Genomic DNA, 22,933 nt, shown 5'->3' with positions numbered 1-22,933 from the left:
TGACCATAGTAAACAAACCGCTCATATAAACGCAGACGGCGAACTACATTTCGTCTTTGCATCGCTTTTTTATAAATAATTCTGGAAGCCATGGCTTTTTTTCTCCCAAAAAGTTTTCTCAAAACAAAGAACAAGCTAATGTTGTGTGTGCTTGTGTTTTTAATCTCTATGGTTTCTCTTGTCCTCGGTCCATATATATGAAAACAAGAACTAGTGAGGGGGAAAAAAAACAGATGCGCAGACACCACGAAAATGAAACGCTGTAATAATTCCTGTGACAGTGAAAGCGCACCTTTACTACGGTCCCAGCAGTTATCAATGGGCTGAATGCCTGCTGGGGGCGTGGCTAAATCTACAAATGTTTGTCATTCATGTTTTGTGTCTGTGTGTGAAAACAAGTTAAAAAAAAACAAAAGAAAAGGAACTGTCTGTCTGTCGTCATTGAGAAATTGAATTCTGTTATGCAACAACAGAGGTTCAGCAAAACATGTAGGCATGGGAATTCATATTATTATTGATGACAAACTACACCAGGGTCTCTGTTTCACCAGCTCAAATTTAAGACCTTTTTAAGACCATTATGGATGAGATTTAAGACCTACCATGAAAAATAAAAAATGTACAAAAGAAATGCGGAGTCACAAAATTAGAAATTGATTGCAATATATAAGTTGTAGGCTCATTTGTAGTTGAAAATATATTCAATAAAGCACAATGAAGTGTCACAGGAGCATTTTATTGAGCATTTGCGTTTTTTTCTGCACGAATGTTAAACGTGATAAATGTTGTGTTGCCTTCAGGGGCCGTAGGACAAACACACACACGCGCCGACTCTCTCTTACCAGTAAGTCGCTGTGTGGGATGGAGAGCAGCAGTTTGATGAAGGTCTGCAGGGCGTTGTCCAGGGCGTCGTCGCCGTAGAGACGGAAGACGCCGAAGTTGACGTAGTTGCCGCTGAGCACGGCCTTCAGCATGGCGAAGCAGACGCTGACGCCCTTCAGCTTCACGCCGTACACCTGGTCCTTCGGCACCTCGCCCAGCGTCAGGATGCGGTTCCCTGTCGGCCACAAAACCAATCAAGCAATCAATCAATCAACCAACCAACCAACCAATCAACCAATCAATCAATCAATCAATTAACCAATAAATCAATACTGTTTTAGACCAATTATCTGGTTTAGAAAGTGTCGTCAGAGCCTGTGGCGACTGAACTAAAACATATTTAATCCAGAGTTTACTGATGATCACACTGATGAAGTTTAAATCACGTCGTCAACTAATAAATATTTATTGACAACTGAGTGAAAATATTAAAACAAAAACAACGACTCAACACATTTAAAGTCAACTCAATAAATATTGACATTAAAATTAATAATCGTTGTCTAATTTAATGAAATTAAAAACAATCTTCAACATGAAACTTTTATTCTGAAAAGAAAGAGGATGAAATAAATTATGTTAATGAGCTAAATGTGATGCCTGATGTCTTGCTGATTATAGAAATAATTATATTCATATTTAAAATAATGTGATTTTATTAATTTAATTTAAACATAAAAACAGATCAGTGTTTGAATTTCCCTCAGGATTAATAAAGTACATCTACCTACCTACCTACCTATCTACCTATCTACCTATCTACCTATCTACCTATCTATCTACCTGTTATTGATTAAATACTGATCAGGAAATGACATCATCATCATCATCTGTGAGGTTTAAAAATCAGGAAATTATAAATGTTCTCTCTTTTATTTATGATTATTTGCGTCATCTTGTTTCGTTTTGTTTCTTTAACTGTGTCAGGGACTTTTGTTTTGGCGGTGATGATTTTACCGTAGGTGGTGATCATCTTGCTGGTTTCTCTGAACAGCAGGATGCCGTTCGGTGACGACACGTCGAACTGTAGCCGCTGAGATCTGCAGGAAAATAAAACAAAAAACCAAATCATCATCATCAGATTTTAGGACAGAGTCTCAAATCTCCTGTTTTTTTTTTTTTTTTTCTCCCAGCTGCCTGTGAACGCAGCACGGCGGACGCAGCACGGCGGCGGCGCTGTGTCACCTGTTGTGAACGAGCTCGGCCATCAGCTTGAGGACGGGCGTGGTGCATGCTGGGTCGTGGTACCACAGCTCGATGGCGCGCTGCAGGATGGGCATGTAGGCCGGGTATCTGAGGTCAGAGGTAAGGACGACAGCGAGGAAGAGAGAGAGAGGTCGACAGAGTATTGATTTATTTAAAGGGATAGTTCAACATTTTGGCAAATTGGCCCATTGCCATAATCCCTATAGTCATAGCAGTAGGTTCGTTGCCTTTAATTGTTGCTGCAAGCTGTTTTTAGAACGGCGGAGCAGAGGCGTGAGCTGCTCAGAGCTACGCTACGGAGTCTCATGGGATTTGTTTTTTGAATGGAGTTGTTTTAAAGCAGAAGTAAGCGGAATGTTTGTGTTAATATAAGTCTTAAATAGTTCTATCTTCCGACAGCAATCACTTCTATAGAGTGTTTGGTCTGAAACACGGGTCTGTCAGTCACTCTGCTCTGCTGTAAGCCGAGGAGAAAACTTTCCTTGTATCCTACAACCTTTATCCAATGAGAAGAGAGAACGGCATAAAGGGGCAGTCCTCTCTGTGTGTGCAGCCAAGGGATGCGCGTGAATGTGGTGACGTAGGGACGAGGGCGGGGACTGCTAACTCCATCGGCTGACAAGAAGTTAGACAAAACCACCGGATCGCTTACTTCTGCTTTAAAGGTAAATTCATGCAAAACCGCTGATGCACGTTGCCTTCAGGGACAGTTTTTCATCAAGCAGTCTCTGAGTTTACCTCTAAAACAACTCTGTGTGGTAACGTTGTGTTATTATCTCATAGCGTGGTGAATGTGCAGGTCACAACTTGTCCACCAGAGCGTTGTGGAGTTGTTGGATTGTGTATTTGATGAGTTTGATGAGGGAAACCAAGAAATCTCATGAGCCTCCGTAGCGTAGCTCTGAGCAGCTTGTGGCTCTGCTCCGCCGTTCTAAAAATAGCTTGCACCGACAATTAAAGGTAACGAACCTACTGCTATGACTATAGGGATTTATTATGGCAATGGGCCAGTTTGCCAAAATGTTGAACTATCCCTTTAAAACAGGGACTATGCACAAATAGACATTAATCTCGTGTGGAGCCAGGTCACGGCGGCTCAGAGATCAGAGGATACATCCAGTCAAACAGCATCATGAAGCTCGTCTTGGCGTTGAAGGCGAACGCGATGCCACGAAGGTCTCGAACCAAACCCACCAGAGTTCTCTGTAGGAAACAACACGGGAAGAAGAAAAGGAGGAAGGTCAGAGAACCTGGGTTAGTATAGTAAACTTAAACTTAAACTAAAACTAGCAGTGAAAAACTAATTTAGTAAACTGAAATAAATAATAAAAATGTGTGTGTGAGACCTTGGCCTCCTGCTCGTTGAAGGTGTTTGTGCTCAGCATCTGAGCGACGGCTTCAAACGCGGCCGTCAGAGGCAACATGAACTGTTCAAACTGGTCCTCGTCCTCTCCTGTACACAAACAGACAAATAAATAAACACAACAGTGTGTATCAGACCTCAGATCAGCAGGTGTAGTGATGTCATTGAATCGTCTCATGGTTTTTAGTTTTATATGAGCTGCAGTTTTTTTTATCTGCTTTGTTTGAATACCTTCCATTAATAACTGTTCATTATCAATAACTGAAACAACCTGATGCTGGTCCCAAACTTTCACAACTTATTAAAAGTTACTTAAAGTGGAAAAATTAATCAGTAGGTGGGTTTACATGGAGACTTTTCCTCTTTCTGAATGAGTCTTTTATTGAGGTTTAACTGTTTTAACATGTGATATGATCTACCGTAATTTCCGGACTATTGAACGCACCTGAATATAAGCCGCACCACCTGAATTTTAAAAGAAAATAGATTTTGTACATATATAGGCCGCACTTGAATATAAGCCACAGGTTTTTATGTTGTAACATGAGATATTTACACAGGAAGACAGTACACGGAAGATTTGTGGAACTATGCAAGTCCGCTCGCTTTTCCGCTGTTTTGGTTACCGCCATGTGCATCTGTTTACAACGAAGTCGGCGAAAAGTTTCACCGTTTATACGACACGATTTTCATTTCTTTCGGTTTAAGAAAAGGGTTATTCCACCTCTCTGAAACCGAATGAAATTTCCTTCAGTTTGGACGTCTAAACCGATTCTAAATCTGAGTATTTGGCTCCATGTGAACACAGCTAGTGGTGTTGAATCATCATCTGACCTCAGATCAGCTCTACCAGACTGATGATGCGTTCACTGTCCTCAGGTAAAACACGGCTCTGCACCAACTCACTTCTCTTTACTTTTGTTATTTCTCTTAGGTGAAGTTATCTGGGATCTCGGACTTTATTCTGATTCATAAAAGATTTTCTTCTTCTCCTTCGGTCTTGAGCTGCTGTATGTGTGTGTGTGTGTGTTTTGTGCAGCGTCAGTGTGTTGACCCCTCATGGCCACCGTACTGAGTGTGTACTGACCCAGGTCGACCATCAGCAGTCGTCCCAGCGCCGTGTAGAACGTCGTCCGACACCTCATGTCGCTCAGGTTGGACTGGTTGTTGACTCCCAGGAAGGAGAAGTGTTCGCTCTGACACACACACACACACACACACACACACACACACACAGACACACACACACACAAGTTAGTTACGTCTCTAAAACGACACAGTGTGTAATCAAAGTGTGTGTGTGTGTGTGTGTAACTCACTGTGTGGTTGTTCAACATGAACTGAACGGCGCTGAGCTTCACCAGCTTCCTCACGCTGCTGTACGTACACACACCTGGTCAAGGAGCAAACACACACACACTGTACACACACACACACCTGTTACACACACTAAGGTTATTATAGTTTTAAAAATGTCATTAGTTTTTACTTTTATTTAGTTTTTCAGTTTGATTTTTTATTTTATTTTATTTTTATTTAGTTTTTATTGTTGAGAAATTGACTAGTTTTTATTTAGTTGTAGTTGTTCAGGTTTTAGGAGAAAGCCTCTGTCAGACCTCTGAAGATGATCATTTTCCCTTTTAGTTGCATCCATCCCATAATGTTCCCATCAGTCCTCATCAGTTTCCATTCACTCTTATCTCCCTGTGGGTCGTACTCCAAGTCGTCCCATATTGAGCTGTGGCGTTTTCTTCCTGCAGCTTTAGACATCGACAAGAAAACTAACTACAACTAAGCTGCTGTTATCTGATGAAACTTTAGTTTTACATTGTTCATTGTAGTTTTTATTTAGGTCTGCTCTTTGGAAAAAATGTCGATTTTAGTTTTATTTCAGTTTACTAAATTATTACTGCTATTACTATTACTGCTAGTTTTTGTTTTAGTCTTAGTAAACTATAATAACTAGGGCCCTATAAAAAACAATCGTATTATTTTTTCCCAAATTCTGTTTTAATTTTTGGGAATTCTGTTTTTTTTTTTAGCTTTTACTCTTATTTTACAACAAAAAATAGTGTGATTTTAATGTTAATGACTAAATTATACACAAATTAAATAGAAATTACTTTAAATGTACTGGTATGGAGGTAACTAACAAACTACACTTTTCTTCCATACCGTAAGAACAAATACTGCATGATACATACAACATAACACTGCACTGTAGGGACTTTAAGTACCAACAAAATATTAACGCTTATAAGCTTTAAACTGTTTCCAGTAAAATAAATTATATTAGTTTAAAAAATATTTTCCTTGTTTTTCACATGGCTTTTTGGACAATAGGTGGTGGTTACATTTATTTTTACACTTTCAGTCAACATAGAAGTCACCAGGGAACTGCTCAGCTCTGTATTTAGAGGTTAGTGTCCAGTTTTTGAGGTTTTCGTCGACACAGACACACACACACACACACACACACACACACTAGTGAAGGATATCCTAACGACAGGTCGTTCAGCAGCTGGAGTGTCTTGGAGGTGATTGGTTCACACTGGCCCCAGTACTTCAAGTTCGTGATGCTGAAACAGAGAGAGAGAAGTCAGTGTTTTGTTTGTTTTCTCTTCATTCAATTACATCATCATAATTATTTTATTTATGATTATTATTATGGTATTTATTTATTTTCTTACTCACATTTTCCCTATAAACACACTGAGCACCATCGTCTCATCGTTCAGGCCCAGAACCTCTGATAGTCGTCGATAAAGCTGCAACACACACACACACACACACAGAAAAAAAGACACACACACACACACACACACACACACACACAGAAAAGACGACACACACACACATATTACACTTCATATCATTTTACATGAGAGAACAGATTGACGTCATCACTGGCCAATCACAAACAGCTGATTATCATCTACGACGACTCTAAACCACACATGTCCCTCGTCCCAACCCGTAGCACCATCATCATCACCATGACAACACTTACTAACCAATCACAGGACGACATCGGCACCTGACGGCCAATGGGAAGGAAACAAGGAAACGAGGAAGGACGGAAGGAAGGAGAGGAGCTAGAAAAGTGTTTGTTTTTATTCTCTACAACGACAAAGAGCTGCTGTTTGTCTCACTGTCACACCGGACAGACCATAATGTTTTCTTTTATTATTAATAAATAAATAAATAAATATCATGTGAATTTAAACTATTTATTAAATGTATTTAAAGTAGCGGCACCAAAAATAATTGAGATTCTTAACGGGACGATTCTGAATCGATGCCGTTATGTCACATTACCGATCTTTAAATTCAAATAATTCATTCAGGTTTGATGATACAGAGACAGAGATTTATTTTATTTTAAAACAAAATGCTAAGATTTACGTTTTGTTTTTGAGAAATGAACAAGTGCACCTTTAAGTAGACTAATGCAGTAGCCTTTTCTTTTTCTTTGTGTGTTCAGACTCCAGGGAAGCTGCTGTATTGTGGAAATGCATTTAAATGATATTTTCTATTTTCTTTTCCTATTTTATTTTATGTAAATAAAAAGTTACCATATTTTTCCGACTATTTATGTTAAATAATAAAAAAAAAAAGCCAAAATTAGGATGTGATGCATCATATGATCGAATCGTAGACTGATGAATTGTGAGACCAGTGAAGATGCAACACCACTAATTTAAAGAAGATTTACCAGATAATTAAATAAATATAAACTATAATCAAAGTCCTTCTAGGCGTCATATTAGAACGTCTCTGCTATAATGTTATAATGTTTCTATAATGTTGATGTTGTAATGTTTCTATAATTACACAACTGGACTGTACAGGTCTTTGTCCGTGTCAGTGAACGTCACATCAGGTTTAAATCAGCTGGACTTTAAAGGGGGCGGAGCTTCTCTAATCCTCCACTAACTTTAACACTGTGTGTGTGTGTGTGTGTGTGTGTGTGTGTGTGTGTGTGTGTGTGTGTTTCAGAGGAAGTGATGGACAGGATGCAGAGCAGCCGCTGACCCACAGTAACACACACTGACAGACACACAGACACAGACACAGACACACACACACACACACACACACACGAGATAAAGATCTGAGGGGGTTCGGTCTGCGTCTGTGGTGAACAAAGGGTTAATCTGACAGGAAGTGTGTGTGAGGCCGCTCCGACCCTCGACCTCCGAGAACCAGAGAGAGCGTTCAGGTTTAAGTTCGACAGGACACAACAAAACAAAACAAACGCTGCTTTAACTTCCTGAGAATGAACAAAACTGAATAAAATCCTATTATTTTATTCACAAACTATAAATAAAAATGTTAAAACTCGCTGAAATATCTCAAAATATAAACACAACTCTTTGGATTTTACTCACTTTTTTCATAAATGTGTTTAAATCTGAGTTTTGTGAGTTGTTTCTGTGAAAAATGTGCACTTTTATTTTGAAAGAACACTTTTATTTTCCTAAAATCAGCAAAATCTGTTTCAGCTTTTATGTCACTTCATAAAAAACTGACATTAATGAGATTCCAGGTACTGTATATTTAATTTTTAACACCTAACTCTAGTAATATAACTTGTTTTTATTGTTTTGGATGCTGTTGTTCTACTGTATTTATAGTTTTTTGTGTTGTTTTAAAACGTGTGACACAAATAAAGTGATTATTATTATTATTATTATTATTTTATTATAGACACTGAAATGTTGGTTTCTGTCGGACCTGGGCCTGAATCAGAACCAGTAAACCATAGAAATGCATTGAAACCTTCTTTTTTTCCAAAATAAAAGCGCATATTATAAAAATGGCCTTTTATTGTGAAGTCATCGTCTTGTGTTTGACAGACGCCTCCGTTCATTTCCTGTTTGATTAACGTTGTGTCGTTACGGAGCTGAACCAGAACAGAACCTGAGACTGAGCCTACACACACACACTACCTGCTCTACTACACAACACAGTGTGCGACAGGTGTGTGAGGTGTGTGTGTGTGAGGGAGGGGGCGGAGCTAACACCAGAAACCAGAGAAACACACTACTACAGCTCCTATTGTTGCACCACTTATCTGTGATGTTCACATTTTGCTGTTTCTGCCCCGAACAAAGAAAAAAAACACACACACACACACACACACACACACACAGACACAGACACACACACGGTCAGCAGGAAGCAGCGCCTCCACCGCGTCTCTATAGAAAACGCTGCAGCAGCAGAAGCTAGGGACAAAAGACCTTCAACTTAACCCCCCCACATCAGCACATACAGGGGGTGTGTGAGGCCCAGCGTGGTGTATGTATATGTGTGTGTGTGTGTTGTGTGTGTGTGTGTGTGTGTGTGTGTGTGTGTGTGTGTGTGTGTGTGTGTGAACTCACCTTTGATGATTTCTGCACCTGGTCTCCGATGTAGATCTTCCTGAACTGCTCGAAGAAGCTGAGCATGGCCAGCTCCAGCCGCTCGTTCCCCGCCTGCGCTAACCGCGAGTCCGTCAGGTTCATCAGCTGGAGCACCCTGACACACACACACACACACACACACACACAGAGTTATATATTAGTATTTATTAAACATCTGCTCTTCATCTTCCTCTGTTTTATCCGGCGCTCCTCCCATCTACATCACGGCGGCTACAGTCGCTCACTAATTTGTTTTCAACGAAGCCGGTGAGAAAAATTGTAGAGATATTTCTGGGAAAAAAGTGGTAAGATTTCTCCAAAAACATTAAAACATTTCTAGGAAAATGTGGTAAAAATTCTCAAAAAGTAAAAGTAAAAAAATAAAAAATAAAAAAGAATCTAGAAAAAAGTGGTAAGATTTCTCAATTTAAAAATTTTCTAGAAAAGAACGGTAAAAATTTCTCAACATTTTTTAGAAACAGTGGTAAAATTTCTTAAAATGAGTTAAAAAATTTTTTTTTAATTGTAAAAATGTCTCAAAAAAAAAAGGAAAACATTTTCTAGAAAAGAATGCTAAAAATTTCTCAAAATCTTAAAAAAAAAAAAAAAATTCTAGAAACAGCGGTGAAAATTCTTAGAATAAGTTTAAAAAAAATATATTTTTTTTAAAAAATTGTAAGAATGTCTCCAAAAAAAAAAAAAAAAAGTTACAAATTTTCTAGAAAAGAGTGAAAAATATTCTAGAAACAGTAAGAATGTCTCCAAAAAAAAAAAAAAAGTTACAAATTTTCTAGAAAAGAGTGAAAAATATTCTAGAAACAGTGGTAACATTTCTTAAAATAAGTTAAAAAAAAAACAAAAAACATTTTAATTGTAAGAATCCCCCCCCCCCCCCAAAAAAGGGTTAAAGATTCTACAAAAAAGTCGTAAAATTTCAAGAAAAAGTTGGAGACCCCCTTTAACCCTCTCAAGGACCCTTTTAGGTCCCTGGACTCCACTTTGAGAGCCACAGATATCCGATGTTACCATGTGTATATCTGTGTAGTCTTATCTGTCCTAAACAAGAGATCATGGGTTACGGGTTAGCGCGTTACGTTTGTGTGGCGGTGTCGCCATGGAGACGAGAGCTGGGACACCGGGTCGGAGGCTCTGATCTTACAAGGTTGGTTTTCAGCCAAGAGACGCTCCATTCTCCCTGGAACTAGTTACTAGTCATTGGTTTAAGGTGGAAATCCTGCAGAGTTCCTCTTTAAACTCCTGTTAAATCTCCTAAAAAAGCGTCATCAAGACGTTTCTTTAGATTAAATCCATTAAAACCCTGAGAAAGTCTTTAAAAGTGAAGCTGAAGAGCTGAACTGATGGAGATGAAGGTGATGAGGGTTTATCAGCTGTGAAGGTTTTAATTCGTTATTAGAAAGTTACTCTGTGGATGAAACCGTTAAAGAACTAATTTAATTAACAGTGAATCTGTTTCTTCTTCTTACCGACAGACTAACTCTCCGTCCATGGCGTCCTGCTCGTCTGTGCTGGCGAACGACACCCGTCCTCCGATCACCGCCCCGATGATGTAAACCAACCACGTCAGCCGACCTGAAGGAGACGGGGAGAAGACGTCACACTTTTCCTCTTTTTTTTTTCCTTTTCTCTTTTTTTTTCTTTGGTAGTTGTACTCAAAAAATGATTGTAGTTAATTATGCAGCGTTTTTATCCACAATTAGCATTTTATTTTCTTATGAAACACTAAAAAGTATCTGACTGGCAGGAAAAAAATCAATACGTTTTGAAACTTTTTAGTTTGTTTCAAGATACAGACACACATTTCTTATGTTTTTAATTAAACATATATAAACTGAGGGCAGGTTGGAATATTAATTGTGTTGTAAAACAAAGTTTTTAGTTTGCAGTTATAGATAGAAATGTAGGAGTTTCTGCAGATTTTACTTCCCATCACTAACGGTATTTAAAGGGGACATATTATGCTCATTTTTGCTTCTTGACATGGTACCTTGATGTCTAAAAGTAATGTTAGTAACATGCTTTGGTCAGAAAAACCAAAAGATTGAGCACAGAACCTTCGCTCTGGTAGCTGAGGTAACCATGGGAGCGAGGGCTTGAATATTCACATCACCCGGCTTGTGATGTAATAAGCCGGGTGAAATTAAAACGGCTTGTTAAGAGACACATTTTCTTACTATGGCAGTTTACAAAATATTGACGTAGTTGTCAAAACTGACGTTTAAGGGGTGAGGAGGCAAATACACATACTAAAACAATGAAAAAGTGAGTTTTGCATAATATGTCCCCTTTAATGTCACCTTGACCACAATAAAAATGCTACTCACATCAATGCATCAGTGTTAATAATGTGTGAAACCCAAACACTTTGTAAGATTTTGAATGCAGGACTTGTAACAGAGTCTTTTTTACATTGCCGTAGTGTTACCCTTATCTTTTTTCTTTTCTTTTTTTTCCACACTTCTTATCTAACGAGCTGCTCGGGTGTGTTAACGAGCGGCGGCGGCGTCCTTACCCTCCTGCACGGTGATGTCGGCGGCGCTGGAGTTGGTGGACTGCAGCAGCTCCTGGTAGGTCTGCGCCGCCTGGTCGAACAGCTGCACCAGCAGCGCGCACGTCTTCTCGTACTCACACCGGCCGATGGTGGAGAGCTGGTCCAGCTGCTGCTGCACCAGGCCGGCGTCGTCCAGAGGGTCCTCCAGCCCGTCTCTGAGGGGGTCAGGGGTCAGAAATGTAATTATCAGACATTTATTTAACATATACAGTTCAATTAAATTCAGTTCAGTTGTATGTATGTATATCCCAAGGGAAGTTGGATTTGCAGCAAGCATTACAAACATAATAGACAAAAAACAGCATCAAAGACATCAACATGTCACTAGCCGCAACATAGTGCAGTAATACATAAAAAACAGTACGAATAATAAAAAAATACTACTAATAATAAATTAGTAGTCACAATGTAAGAAAAAAAAACAAAAAAACAAAACTTCAAACATTTCCTCTTAAGGATTAAAGGGATAGTTCACCCAAAATTGAAATTTCACTCAATATCTCCTCCCCCTCATGTGGACTAAGGGCTGGGAGAAGTTTCAGAGTCCTCCGTGGCTTCTCTGAGTTACAGGGGGTCTCGGCGTAGCAGTGCATGTCAATATAACGGTTGCAAATGGATACCAACTGTCTTCGTAACAAAAAGACACACCAAAAACATCCAAATACCTCCATGCTGCTCGTATGTAATGTCCGTCTTGTATTGAAGTCCCGAAAAAAATTAAAAAGTCTATATTTCAAGCTTGTTTTGTAGCGGAAGCTTCTCTTCCCAGTTCGTCCAAATTTGACGAACCGGGAAGAGGAGCTTACATACGAGCAGCATGGAGGTATTTGGATGTTTTTTGGTGTGTCTTTTTGTATGAAGACAGTTGGTATCCATTTGCAACCGTTATATGGACATGCACTGCTACGCCGAGACCCCCTGTAACTCAGAGAAGCCACGGAGGACTCTGAAACTTCTCCCAGCCCTTAGTCCACATGGGGGGGAGGAGATAATGAGTGAAATTTCAATTTTGGGTGAACTATCCCTTTAATAATTGGTCCTATACTGATAGATACTTAAAATATTTTGTTTATATAGTTAGTAATGCAATAATATTTTGGCTATTTTTGATTGTACACATTCATAGTGTTGTAAAATTATTGAATATAATAATCGTGACTATTTCTCCGACAATAATCGTACCAAGAAAATCTATCTTATAATACACTGGGGGAAACCCTGCACACTCAGAGGGGGGGGGGGGGTGGGGTGGGGTGTTTACCTGAGGATGACGTGCACGGACTCGAGCCGTGACGTGATGTAGGCCTTGGTGACCTCGGGCGTGTACGTCTCCAGCAGGTGAGGCTCCGTCGCCTTGACGTAGGGAACTGACGCCGCCAGACGCTGCCACAGACTCAGCAGGTAGTGAACACTGTTGGGGGCAAACTCCCAGTGCTGGGGGGGGGGGGGGGGGAGGAGAGGAGGACAGGAGGAGAGGAGGAGGAAGAGGAGGAGGAAGAGGAGGAAGGAGAGGAGGAGGAAGAGGAGGAGGAGGAGGAAGAGGAGGAGGAGGAGGAGGAGGAAGAGGAGGAGGAGGAGGAAGAGGAGGAGGAGGAGGAGAGGAGGAGGAGGGAGGAGGAGGAAGAGGAGGAGGAAGAGGAGGAGGAGGGAGGAGGAGGAGGAGGAAGAGGAGAGGAGGAGGAGGAGGGAGAGGAAGAAGAGGAGGGAAAGGAAGGAGGAGGAAGAAGAAGAAGAGGAGAGGAGGAGTAGGAAGAGGAGGAGGGAAAGGAAGGAGAGGAAGAGGAGAGGAAGAGGAGGAAGGAGAGGAGGAAGGAGAGAGGAGGAGGGGGAGGAAGAGGAGGAGGAGGAGGGAGAGGAAGAAGAGGAGGGAAAGGAAGGAGGAGGAAGAAGAGGAAGAGGAGGAGTAGGAAGAGGAGGAAGAGGAGGAGGGAAAGGAAAGGAAGGACAGGAAGAGGAGGAGGAAGAGGAGGTGGGAAAGGAGGAGGAAGAAGAAGAGGGAGAGGAAGAGAAGGAGGAGGGAAAGGAAGGAGAGGAAGAGGAGGAGGAAGAAGAAGAGGGAGGGGAAGAGGAGAGGAGGAGGAGGAGGAAGGAAAAGAGGAGGAGAAAGAAGAATAAGGAGAGGAAGGGGAGGAGGAGGGAAAGGAAGGCGAGGAAGAGGAAGAAGAGGGGGAGGAGGAGGAAGGAGAGGAAGAGGAGGTGGAGGGAAAGGAAGGAGAGGAAGAGGAGGAGGGAGGGAAAGGAGGAGGAAGAGGAAGAGGAGAAAGAGGAGGAAGAAGAAAAAGAGGAAAATAAAGTTTCAAAATAAAGCATTGTCACGGTTACAGCCGTCATTAAAGAGCTTTAACTATTTATCTCCATCACTGATTAATCCGTCAAATCTTCTCTTGATTAACTTCATTGATTAATTTGCCTCTAAAACACCAGGAGGTGATGTCATCAAATCAAACCAACACACCTGATTGGTCGACAGTCAAGAATATGAAACGTTAAAGGTCTGAATTAATTAATTTACTATAAAATCAAGACAAGCTGCGTAACTACAGTCAGTAGAATCTGATCAATGAGTATCAATATGAGTAATCAACATGTTATTGATCCGTGTGTATAATGACTCACCTGCAGACTGGTGACGGTGAAGTTTGCTATGAGGCGGATCACCTCGGGGTAGTTTTCTACTTTGACCAGTTCTCCCAGCTGGTAGTTGCTCTTCAACCGCGCCAGCAGGCGGCAGAACTCGTGGTAGTTGTTGGGATCGGGCAAACACTGAAACACACACACACACACACACACACACACACACAGTCAGAGGAAACACACACACACAGAGCAGGAGGACGTACAGCAGGGAAAATAAGTATTGAACGCGTCAACATTTTTCTCAGTAAATATATTTCTAATAGAGCTATTGAGAGCTATATTTCTAAGAGAGCTATTGAATTGACATGAAATTTTCACCAGATGTCGGCAACAACCCAATGAACGCACACATACAAAGAAATGCAAACATTTATGTCCCTAAATTAAGTAATGTGTAATTAAAGCAGGAGTAAGCGATCCGGTCGTTTTGGCTAATGCTGCGTTCCAGGCAGGCTTTTGAAACCGTAAATTACAGCTTCAAGTCACAACTTACGACTTTGTAGCGTTCCAGGCAACCCACTCGTGTTTTTCCGACCTGTTTTACCGGTGAAAGTCACTATAACGGCCACTCGTAACTTCTGACCCGTGAACTCGTACCAGATCGAACTGGTACGACTTCACAGGTCGGAAAAACACGAGTTACGGGTTTCCTTGAACGCACCATAACAGTCCTCGTCCCTACGTCACCACATTCACGGCGTCCCTTGGCTGCACACACAGCCCTGCATGCCGTTCTCTCTCCTCATTGGATAAAAACTGTAAGATACGATAAATGTTTTCTCCTCGGCTCAGAGCAGAGCAGAGTGACTGACAGACCCGTGTTTCAGTCCAAACACTCTATAGAAGTGATTGCTGTCGGAAGATACAACTATTTAAGACTTATATTAACACAAAAATATCACTTACTTCTGCTTTAAGTGAAATGACACAGGGAATAAGTAGTAGTTTGGAAAGCCAAGAAGCAGCTGGAGTCTGTCAGTGTTTAGAAAGTCATCCTGTCCCCTGTCAGTGTTCATTAATATCAGCTGCTTTAGTCCAGTTGACGCCTATTAGGAGGTTTCTCATCACACAAGAGGCATCTCATGATGGGTGAAAGCAAAGAGCTTCTGATGTTGCAGAACATACTGATGGCATCGTTTAAAGATGTGTCTGAATGAACCGTTTTATCCGTTAGTGCCATTAATCTGGAACTAAAAAGAACATTATTTTACTATAAACTGGCCACGAACAGGTCCTCACAAGATTTCTGACAGAGTCAAAAGAAAACTAAGAAGAGTCGTCCAAGAGCCGAGGAGACTGACAGAGTCAAAAAGCTGTAGAGAGACCTGCAATGAGTAATGCATTTAACCGCCATGGCCTCTATGCATGCTCACCATGAAAGTCTATTGACGCCTTCAATACTTGTTTTCTCCACTGTGAGTGTGTGTCAGTGTGTGTGAGTGTCAGTGTGTGTGTGTGTGCTGACCTGTGGGTTGGCCAGTATCCTCTTCACTCCGTCGACCAAATGTGACAGAAACTTTGCTCGCTCTGCGTTGTTGAACAGAGACCTCCTCACAGAGGCAATCTGGACTAGACATGACAACACCTGCACACAAACACACACACAAGTTATTAGACACACACACAAGTTATTAGACATATATAAAGATACATTTGTTTCTTATGTGAAGTTATGACAGAGTAGTTTTATTTTAAAAAAGAGAATTCAACAACATTTTATCTAAAAATTAAAGATTTCTCCCCTTTTCACATTTAAACTAAAACCAGGCTAATAATAATATAAGCATATTATAATAATATCAGCATAATACCCTGTAAATAGATAACTCTAACTTGTTCCCTCTGTTTTTTTATTACAAACAAAAGTTCCTTTTACAAAACACTATGAACAACATGAAACTTCAACAACAACATGTCTTTTCTGTCTTCTATGTCAATTTTCATCCCGTTGTTTAACACCCCCTGGTTTATTCCCTTCATCAGAAGCTCAGTCACAGTGTTTATTAAAAAAAACAAAACACTAAAACTTTAAGAGACTATGCAGAGAAAAAAACAAAAACCATTACATCCATCACCTCTACTCTGTTCGTTATTATCAATAATATATAATCATCTCTGATTCTTCCAAACAACTAATAAAAAACCTCCTGTGGATCAAGTTTAAAGATCAGACAACAACGTTGGTTAGATCGTCTCCGAGTCTCTGTGTGACTTACCAACGGGGAGAGGGACGGAGGGATGGAATGATATAAATTGAAAAAGAGCTGCAGGGTGGAGGAGTCGAGGAACGCTGCAGGAGAGAGAGAGAGAGACAGGAAGTGGATCAAACAGGTGTCACATGGTCAGAGAGAGAACGACGTCACAGGTGAACTTCAATATAAAACAATGAGACTGATGTTGAATCGTTTCCAATGAAAACCTCTGACACCTGGTTCTGTTTGTTTCTGGGCCTCTAATTAAAAAATATTCATCATAACTACAAAATATTTCTCATACAAACCTATAGAGTTCGTTCACTTCAATGATCAGCCACAAATCTGCAGAATGTTTTTATTTTTCTTATTGACGTTGTTCCCCATTTATTGAGAAGTGTCACTTTATGATAATTAACTGTAACACTGTGTATATATCATATTTATTCTACTTTTGTTAATAACTGTATAGACTCTTGAAATAATTTGGCACATCACTGTACAGAATGTCTCTCTCTATCTCTTTCTTTGCTTTTTTATATTTTTATGTTTGTTTTAGATCTTTGTCGTATTTTCTACTTTTTTTTTTTAACCTTGTGCTACAATGCTACTGTAACAACCAAATTCCCCATGTGTGGGATAAATAAACAGTCTTATGAAATAATAATATTAAAGCAGAAGTAAGCAATATTGTTGTGTTAATATAAGTCTTAAATAGTTATATCTTCCGACAGCAATCACTTCTATAGAGTGTTTGGACCGAAACACGGGTCTGTCAGTCCCTCTGCTCTGCTCTGAGCCGAGGAGAAAACATTTCTCGTATCCTACAAGTTTTATCCAATGAGGAGAGAGAACGGCATAAAGGGGCAGTCCTCTCTGTGTGTGCAGCCAAGGGACGCGCCTGAATGTGGTGACGTAGGGACGAGGACCAATAGATCCATGACGAGGGCGGGGGCTGCTAACTCCATCGGCTGACAAGACGTTATGGTGCGTTCAAGGCAACCCGTAACTCGTGTTTTTCCGACCTGTGAAGTCGTACCAGTTCGATCTGGTACGAGTTCACGGGTCAGAAGTTACGAGTGGCCGTTATAGTGACTTTCACAGGTAAAACAGGTCGGAAAAACACGAGTGGGTTGCCTGGAACGCTACAAAGTCGTAAGTTGTGACGTGAAGCTGTAACTTACGGTTTCAAAAGCCTGCCTGGAACGCAGCATTAGCCAAAACGACCGGATCACTTACTTCTGCTTTAATGATGCATTTTATTGATAAAGCACTTTACATTATAGGAGAAAAATCTCAAAGTGCTGCAGAAAGACTCCTAATAAAAGACAAATAAAACCAATGAGCACAAAAAAAAATAAAAATAAACTGAGCTTCCGTCTCAGATGAACCGACAGAAACAGAGCAGCGGCGGCGGCGGGTACCTGATCTCCATGACGTGGGGATCTGTACGGTGCAGAGGTCGTCCGACGACTCGTCTGTGGAAGTTCCTATGAAGTCGTAGTTGAGACAGTTGTAGCTGAGTTTGAGCAGCTGCATGAGCAGACCGTGCTGAGACTCATCGTTCAGGTTCAGGTTCTTCCCCGACGCCTGAGGAGCAAACACACACAAACACACAAACATAAACACTAGACTTCTGCTTTTATTGTTTTAAAGGGATAGTTCAACATTTTGTCAAATTGCTGTTCAGAGCTACGCTACGGAGGCTCATGGGATTTCATGGTTTCCCTCATCAAACTCATCAAATACACAATCCAACAACTCCACAACGCTCTGGTGGACAAGTTGTGACCTGCACATTCACCACGCTATGAGATAATAACACACCGTTACCAGACAGAGTTGTTTTAGAGGGAAATACAGAGACTGCTTGATGAAAAACTGTCCCTGAAGGCAACACGCATCAGTGGTTTTGCATGTGTTTCCCTCTACAACAACTCTGTCTGGTAACGTTGTGTTATTATCTCATAGTGTGGTGAATGTGCAGGTCACAACTTGTCCACCAGAGCGTTGTGGAGTTGTTGGATTGTGTATTTGATGAGTTTGATGAGGGAAACCAATTAAGAAATCCCATGAGCCTCCGTAGCGTAGCTCTGAGCAGCTCGCGGCTCTGCTCCGCCGTTCTAAAAATAGCTTGCACCGACAATTAAAGGTAACGAACCTACTGCTATGACTATAGGGATTTATTATGGCAATGGGCCAATTTGCCAAAATGTTGAACTATCCCTTTATAGCTTCATCACATCAGCTGCTTGTTTCACTTTCATTAGGTTTAAACTGTCACACACACGTGTCATAAACTCATGATGAGTCACGATGCGCCACCTGCATCAGCGTCAGAGTGAAAGTGAAAGCAGCAGCTCAACGTCACATGACTCTGAGCTGATGATTCACTGTGTTGGAATAAAAACAGAAAAACACTGAGGGAAAGTTTGCTTCTTATATAATAATTAAAAACTATCAAACACATGTTTCCTAAATCTGTTTGATTTATTGTTCATGAATGTGACTTGTTTTGAGTGAAATCAACTAAATACCCTGCCCATCAACCCATCAATCAGTCAATCATATCAATTACCTGTTTGCCTGTCCACCTGCTGGCTTTTACCAACATCCCTTGCTCTTTCTTTTAGTTTTTAGTATGTTTTTATTTGAACTTGTATTATAAGTATTTTACTCTATTTATTGCAACCCGCACTTTCTTTCTTTCTTTCTCTTCTCTTCTCTTGGATATGTTTGCCTTTGTTACCGTTTTATTGTAGCCTATATTATGTACTGTGTGCGGATGTTTTACATGTACATGGCAGCTGTTACAACTCTCTTTTGCCCAAGACAAATTTCCCCTGGTGGGACAAATAAAGTTTATTTGATTTGATTTGAAATAACTTAGTTGATTAAAATGGTTTATGTTTGAGTTAATCCAACAGCTTCTTTAAAATCAATTAAATGACTTTTAAAGGACTTTCCAGGTCAAATTCCCTTAAATTCAAGGTTTGGCACACGGATAAATATTAATTTCTGTCACAAAATGTAGAAATTTTATAGTTACAATTAGTCTCTATCATGCATTTTCAAATTTAAAACCTTTCAAACAACCGAAGGGTAAAAAAAAATAGAAGAAAAAATCAGAGATACTGCTTTTATTTTGAAGTAGGAAGTTGTTGCTTCCTGTAGTGATGAAATAAACTGCAGAACTCGACCTGAACTTCCCTTTTTAAACTCACACACCTGGAACAACAGGTGAGGGACTTCCTGTCACCTGAGGGTGTGTGTGTGTGTGTGTGTGTGTGTGTGTGTGTGTGTGTCTGTGTGTGTGTGTGTGGTACCTGTTTGAGGAGGTTACAGGAGAGAGTGAAGATGTCGAAGAGCGAGGAGTCTCTGAACGACGACGCAATCTTCCTGTGTTTGGTCAGAGGATGTGTTGTGTCGGCCTGAAGAGGGGGAGGAGGAGAGAAGAGAGGGAGGGAGGGAGAGAGGGAGGACGGTTAAAAGAAGAGGAGGAAGGAGAAAAAGAGGGGGAGGAAGAGGAGGGGAAGGAAAAGGAGGAAGAGGAAGAGGAGAGAGAGGAGGGTTAACGGTTACACCATGATGCAGAGGAGGAGAAGAAGGAGAGGAGGAGGAGGAGAAGAGAGGGAGGGAGGGAGGGAGGGAGGATGGTTAAAAGAAGAGGAGGAAGGAGAAAATGAAAGGGAGGAAGAGAAGGGGAAGAGGTGGGGAAGGGGAAGAGGAAGAGGAGAGAGAGGATGGTTAATGGTTACACCATGATGCAGAGACGGGGAAGAAGAAGAGAAGGAGGAGAGGGAGGGAGGACGATTAAAAAAAAGAAGAAGGAGAAAGAAGGGGAGGAAGAGGAGGGGAAGGAAAAGGAGGAAGAGGAAGAGAAGAGATAGGACGGTTAACGGTTACACCATGATGAGGAGGAGGAGAAGAAGAAGGAGAAGAGGAGGAGAAGAGGAGGAGAAGAGAGGGAGGGAGGACGATTAAAAGAAGAGGAAGAAGGAGAAATAGAGGGGGAGGAAGAGGAGGGAAGGAAAAGGAGGAAGAGGAGAGAGAGGATGGTTAATGGTTACACCATGATGCAGAGGAGGAGAAGAAGAGGAAGAGGAGGAGGAGGAGAGAAGAGAGGAAGGGAGGGAGGGACGATTAAAAAAAAGAGGAGAAAAAGAAGGTGAGGAAGAAGAGGGGAAGGAAAAGGAGGAAGAGGAGAGAGAGGACGGTTAACGGTTACACCATGATGCAGAGGAGGAGAAGAAGGAGAGGAGGAGAAGAGAAGGAGGGAGGACAATTAAAAAAAGGAGGAGGAGAAAAAGAAGGTGAAGAAGAGGAGAAGGAGAAGGAAAAGGAGGAAGAGGAGAGAGAGGACGGTTAACGGTTTCACCATGATGAGGAGGAGGAGAAGAAGAAGGAGAAGAGGAAGAGGAGGAGGAGGAGAGAAGAGAGGGAGGGAGAGACGATTAAAAAAAGGAGGAGGAGAAAAAGAAGGTGAGGAAGAAGAGGGGAAGGAAAAGGAGGAAGAGGAGAGAGAGGACGGTTAACGTTTACATCATGATGCAGAGGAGGAGGAGGAGGACAAAGAAGAAAAAGAAGAGGATGAAGAGGAAAAAAAAGAGAAAGAGGATGAAAGAAAAAAAGAAGAGGGTGAAGAATAAAAGAAGAAAAGAAGAAGAGGAAGAAGGAAAAGAAGAAAGAAGAAAAAGAAGAAGATGAAGAATAAAAGAAGAACAGGAAGAAGAAAAAGAAGAAGAGGATGAAGGAAAAGAAGAGGGTGAAGAAGAAAGAAGAAAAAGAAGAGGATGAAGAATAAAAGAAAGAAGAAAAAGAAGAGAAGAGGATGATGAAGAAAAAGAAGAAGAAAAAGAAGAGAAGATGATGAAGAAGAAAAAGAAGGAAGGCGAGGAGAAAAGAGGACAGTTAACATTTACACCATGACAGAAAAGAAGAGGAAGAAGAAGAGAGTGTAGAAGAAAAAGAGGAGGAAAAGGAAGAAGAGGAAAGGGAAAAGAAAAAGAAGAGGAAGAGGAAAAAGAGGAAAAGAAAAAGAAAAGGAGGAAGAGGAGGGGGAGGGGGAGGGGTTTACCTGATTGATCTCATTGGTCAGCTGTGACAGGATGGTCACACCTATGATGCAGTGTTCAACGCTGTCCTGTAACACAACAGACACATTAAACACAGAGAAACACACACACACACACACACACACACACACTGTTACACAACTATCACACACACACACACACACACACACACACACACACACACAGTTACACACTCTGACCTGTAGGAAGCGCGTGACGTCGGCGATGACGTTCCTGAACACGTAGTCGTCCTTCTGGCAGTCGAACCAGCCCAGCTTGGTGATGCGGGCGTACAGCTGGATCAGAGCCTGGGTCACGAAGGCCGCCAGCTTCGGCCGCGTCGCCAGGTAGTTCAGAACATAGTTCCCTGAACGCACCGCGGGGGGAAAACACACACACACACACGGGTAAGAAACTTCACATCGGAGGAGCTGAAACTTTAAATCTGGTTTTATTTGTTCTGCTCGGTCCAGAGATGATCAATGAGAACCAGTTCACACAGATGCAGATTTAATTAAGCTTTTTATCGTTTTGGCGTTTCGTTGAGCGTTTTCGGGGGCTGAAAACAGTATTTTTTTTTTTGGAAATCTCAAAACGCGGCCCAAGAGTTTTCAGGTAGACACCCAAAACGGGTCTGTAGTGAAACGATGAGGTCATCATACCCCCCACTGCTCTAACCTGCGACCTGAGCCACACTGCTAAACGTTACAGTCTAACAAAAACCTGCAGCCATGTCGCCGGCCCTTCGTGGAATAGTTTGGACATGCCTGCTCTAATTTATCTATGAATGCTTAGAAATTATGACAAATTGATCACAACAACGCAAAAACATGTTGTTTTTGTTTTTAAACCAGGCCCACTCTGCTCCTCTATCGGTCACTCAGCAGAAGAGACGACAGGTCCAATACTGGAAACACTCGTCAACTCAAAGACCCTATTTTTCTTTGGAAAATAAATCGTTGGTGGGGTCTGAAAAAGTCAAATTGAAATCTCTAGTAGCTGATGTCACAATGTGATAAATAATTTTCTGGGACATTTCCCCTTTTTTTTCATTTTCCATGTGTTTTCCATGACTGGGAAATTGGTTAATTGTTTTCCAGGACGCATGGGAACCCCGCTATGGACGTAAAGTAACAACAACAAGTCGACCACTGTCGGGCCCTCCGACACTGCGGCTGAATCTCGCCCATTAAATCAACATTGATCGTTATATTTGCTCTGTCACGACTCCCAGTCAACATTTAATCCACTTCTAATGTTTGGAGTTTGAATCCAACAGGAAGCTTTCTGTCTTCTTCTGTGTTGTTGGTGTTTATGTGTGGCAGCGTTGCAGCGCCACACACAGGCCTGGAGTATGTACTACAGCGTTTAGAGTCGGTTTCAGTGGATTTGTGTGGACGCACAAAGACTTTTTCAAACGAACAAGAAAAGGTTTTTTTGGTTTTGGGTGAAGCTCCGTCGTTTCCGTGTGGACGAGGCCTGAGAGAAGCTGCAGCTCAGATACTCACGGATGTCGATGCGCTGCTCCAGGGGCAGAGGGTTACTGGTCCGAGAAACCAGTTTAGACAAACAGGTGGCGGCCAGCAGCTGAGAATACGACG

At 41.3% G+C, this 22,933-nt stretch overlaps 1 protein-coding gene across 5 annotated transcripts in view; it reads right to left on the bottom strand.

Moving 5' to 3' along the window:
• The window catches only part of xpo7 (exportin 7), a 42,090-nt gene that overhangs the window by 4,953 nt on the left and 14,204 nt on the right, over window positions 1-22,933 (bottom strand). For all 5 annotated transcript variants that reach the window (XM_085792648.1, XM_085792646.1, XM_085792647.1 and 2 more), the window contains 21 exons: window positions 22,841-22,933; window positions 21,533-21,699; window positions 21,335-21,400; window positions 19,584-19,688; window positions 17,682-17,847; window positions 16,282-16,355; window positions 15,531-15,650; window positions 14,045-14,191; window positions 12,690-12,862; window positions 11,390-11,583; window positions 10,344-10,449; window positions 8,839-8,974; window positions 6,146-6,219; window positions 5,950-6,030; window positions 4,771-4,834; window positions 4,539-4,647; window positions 3,435-3,541; window positions 3,203-3,291; window positions 2,068-2,175; window positions 1,840-1,922; window positions 843-1,057 (listed from right to left, as the gene is read on the bottom strand). The exon at window positions 22,841-22,933 is cut by the window's right edge and continues 1 nt beyond it. In XM_085792648.1, the coding sequence (XP_085648774.1) occupies window positions 843-1,057; window positions 1,840-1,922; window positions 2,068-2,175; window positions 3,203-3,291; window positions 3,435-3,541; window positions 4,539-4,647; window positions 4,771-4,834; window positions 5,950-6,030; window positions 6,146-6,219; window positions 8,839-8,974; window positions 10,344-10,449; window positions 11,390-11,583; window positions 12,690-12,862; window positions 14,045-14,191; window positions 15,531-15,650; window positions 16,282-16,355; window positions 17,682-17,847; window positions 19,584-19,688; window positions 21,335-21,400; window positions 21,533-21,699; window positions 22,841-22,933 (2,477 nt within the window). The remainder of the gene's footprint in view (window positions 1-842; window positions 1,058-1,839; window positions 1,923-2,067; window positions 2,176-3,202; window positions 3,292-3,434; window positions 3,542-4,538; window positions 4,648-4,770; window positions 4,835-5,949; window positions 6,031-6,145; window positions 6,220-8,838; window positions 8,975-10,343; window positions 10,450-11,389; window positions 11,584-12,689; window positions 12,863-14,044; window positions 14,192-15,530; window positions 15,651-16,281; window positions 16,356-17,681; window positions 17,848-19,583; window positions 19,689-21,334; window positions 21,401-21,532; window positions 21,700-22,840) is intronic.

The sequence above is a fragment of the Trachurus japonicus genome, chromosome 12, assembly GCF_045865225.1.
Source record: "Trachurus japonicus isolate A0001 chromosome 12, Traja_1.0".
Classification (NCBI taxonomy): Eukaryota; Metazoa; Chordata; class Actinopteri; order Carangiformes; family Carangidae; genus Trachurus; species Trachurus japonicus.
Note: the sequence above shows the minus strand (reverse complement) of the source record. Positions and strands in the feature narration are given on the sequence as shown.